Source organism: Poecilia formosa, unplaced genomic scaffold, assembly GCF_000485575.1.
Source record: "Poecilia formosa unplaced genomic scaffold, Poecilia_formosa-5.1.2 Scaffold584, whole genome shotgun sequence".
Lineage (NCBI taxonomy): Eukaryota > Metazoa > Chordata > Actinopteri > Cyprinodontiformes > Poeciliidae > Poecilia > Poecilia formosa.
Window position 1 is genome coordinate 63,355 of NW_006800523.1, and position 1,887 is coordinate 65,241.

At 44.4% G+C, this 1,887-nt stretch overlaps 2 protein-coding genes across 4 annotated transcripts in view; both read right to left on the reverse strand.

The window, feature by feature from the left end:
- The window catches only part of dyrk1b (dual-specificity tyrosine-(Y)-phosphorylation regulated kinase 1B), a 103,240-nt gene that overhangs the window by 29,988 nt on the left and 71,365 nt on the right, over positions 1 to 1,887 (reverse strand). The window lies entirely within an intron of this gene.
- ppox (protoporphyrinogen oxidase) overlaps positions 1 to 1,887 on the reverse strand; it is a 17,818-nt gene that overhangs the window by 2,892 nt on the left and 13,039 nt on the right. Inside the window, exon 7 of one of the 2 annotated variants that reach the window (XM_016665439.1) lies at positions 725 to 739. In XM_016665439.1, coding sequence (XP_016520925.1) covers positions 725 to 739 — 15 coding nt within the window. Of the gene's footprint in view, positions 1 to 242; positions 740 to 1,887 lie in introns of those variants that run through there. The other variant, XM_016665438.1, reaches the window with a different exon arrangement.

Consider the following 1,887-nt stretch of genomic DNA (forward strand, 5'->3'; position numbering starts at 1 on the left):
CATATCAAAGGACATCGAGGAGCAGCTTAATGATGAGGTGCGAGATGATCGCTTTGCGCTCCAGATGGATGAAGCCACTTTCAGTAACAAAGACTGCTTACTGATATCTTATGTCAGATTCATAGATGGAAATGAGATGAATGAGGAATTGCTTTTCTGCAAACAAATTCCTGGCAGAGCCACTGCAGAAGAACTCTTTAAAATCACTGACTCTTACTTAAAAGAGGCCGATCTGAAATGGGAGAACTGTGTGGGGATCTGCACAGACGGCGCGCAGGCCATGGCTGGGAAACGAGGCGGTCTGCAAGCGCTCATTAAGCACGTCTCCCCCAATGTGCAGTGGACACACTGCATGATACACCGCGAAGCGCTGGCGTCTAAACAGCTGAGTCCCGAGCTGAATGAAGTAATGAACGACGTCATCGCCACAGTCAACTACATTAAAACACGACCTGTCAAAGTCCGGATTTTTTTAGCACTGTGCGAGGAAATGGGCTCCGACCACACAGCTGTTCTATTTCACAGCGAGTGCCGATGGCTGTCACGTGGGAAGGTGCTGTCCAGGGTCTTTGAACTGCGAGATGAGATCCGCATCCTTTTGGAGGAGGAAGGCAGTGATCTTGCCCACAAATTTAACTGTAACAAGTTTCTCATGAAACTTGCATATCTCAGTGACATGTTTCTGAAACTCAATGGACTGAATTTGCAGATGCAAGGCTCAAACACACACCTTCCACATCTGGCAGATAAAGTCACATCATTTATCAGAAAACTAGAGATGTGGGGGCAGCGGGTGAAAGATGGAAATGTGGACTCATTTGATAACTTAAAATCCTTCACTGAAGGCAACAAGCTGGAGAACACCGTGACCTCATGCATGAACACACACATCACTGCCCTTCAGAAACATTTCCAGAAATATTTCCTGGTGCAGGAGTCCAAAGAATATGACTGGATCCGTGATCCCTTCAATGCAACACCACCTGCCGACTTCAGCACATCAGAAGAGTTCATTGATATCACCTCCGATTCAACAATGAGGCTGCAGTTTAGGTCAAAGACACTGGCTGCATTTTGGATAGGAGTGGATAAAGATCACCCTCTGCTAGGAAAGAGAGAACTGGCCACATTTCTTCCTTTTGCCACATCCTACCTATGTGAAAGGTTTTTCTGCTGTGGCCTCAATCAAGACCAAATACAGATCAAAGCTGGACATTGAAAATGAACTCATGGTTGCAGTGTCAAAACTGTAACCCAGATTTGAGAAGATCTGCAGCAACAAGCAGGCTCACTCCAGCCACTGAAAAGATGGGAGGATTAAAGGAATTTTTGCACAACAAATCTTTATTGTAGTTTATTTTTCTCTCAGGGCGCTGTTCATGTTTCAACCTCGTTTTGCAGAATTTTTTTTTTATCAAAATGTATGGGATGATAAAGTTGAATATTGTTACAAATAAAAAGTTGTGCCCAGTTTATTTTTTTTGTTTTTCATTTTTGGGGGGAATTGTATTGTAATCCATGGGAGGAACGGGGACAGGAGAGTGAGGAGGGCAGAACATTTTTGGGAATCACTGCCCTATTGTAATCCATAGGGAGGGCCCAGAAGATGTTTGGAAACCACAGAGGGGGCGCAGGAGAAAAAGTTTGGGAACCACTGGCTTAAAGAAAGGTAAGATCTGTGGACGTGATGCTAGCAAAGCTAGCTGTACAGAGACACACATGTTGCATCTGCGATGAAAAAAGTTGTCACTCATGCGCTGAATTATTGTGTGGAGGTGTTGACTGAGGTGTCGCATATATGGGACAACGCTGTGACCAAAGTCTGCAATACAACATTCAGGAACGATCCGATTCTTCTGGACGGATCTTTACTGATTAAATTTATTT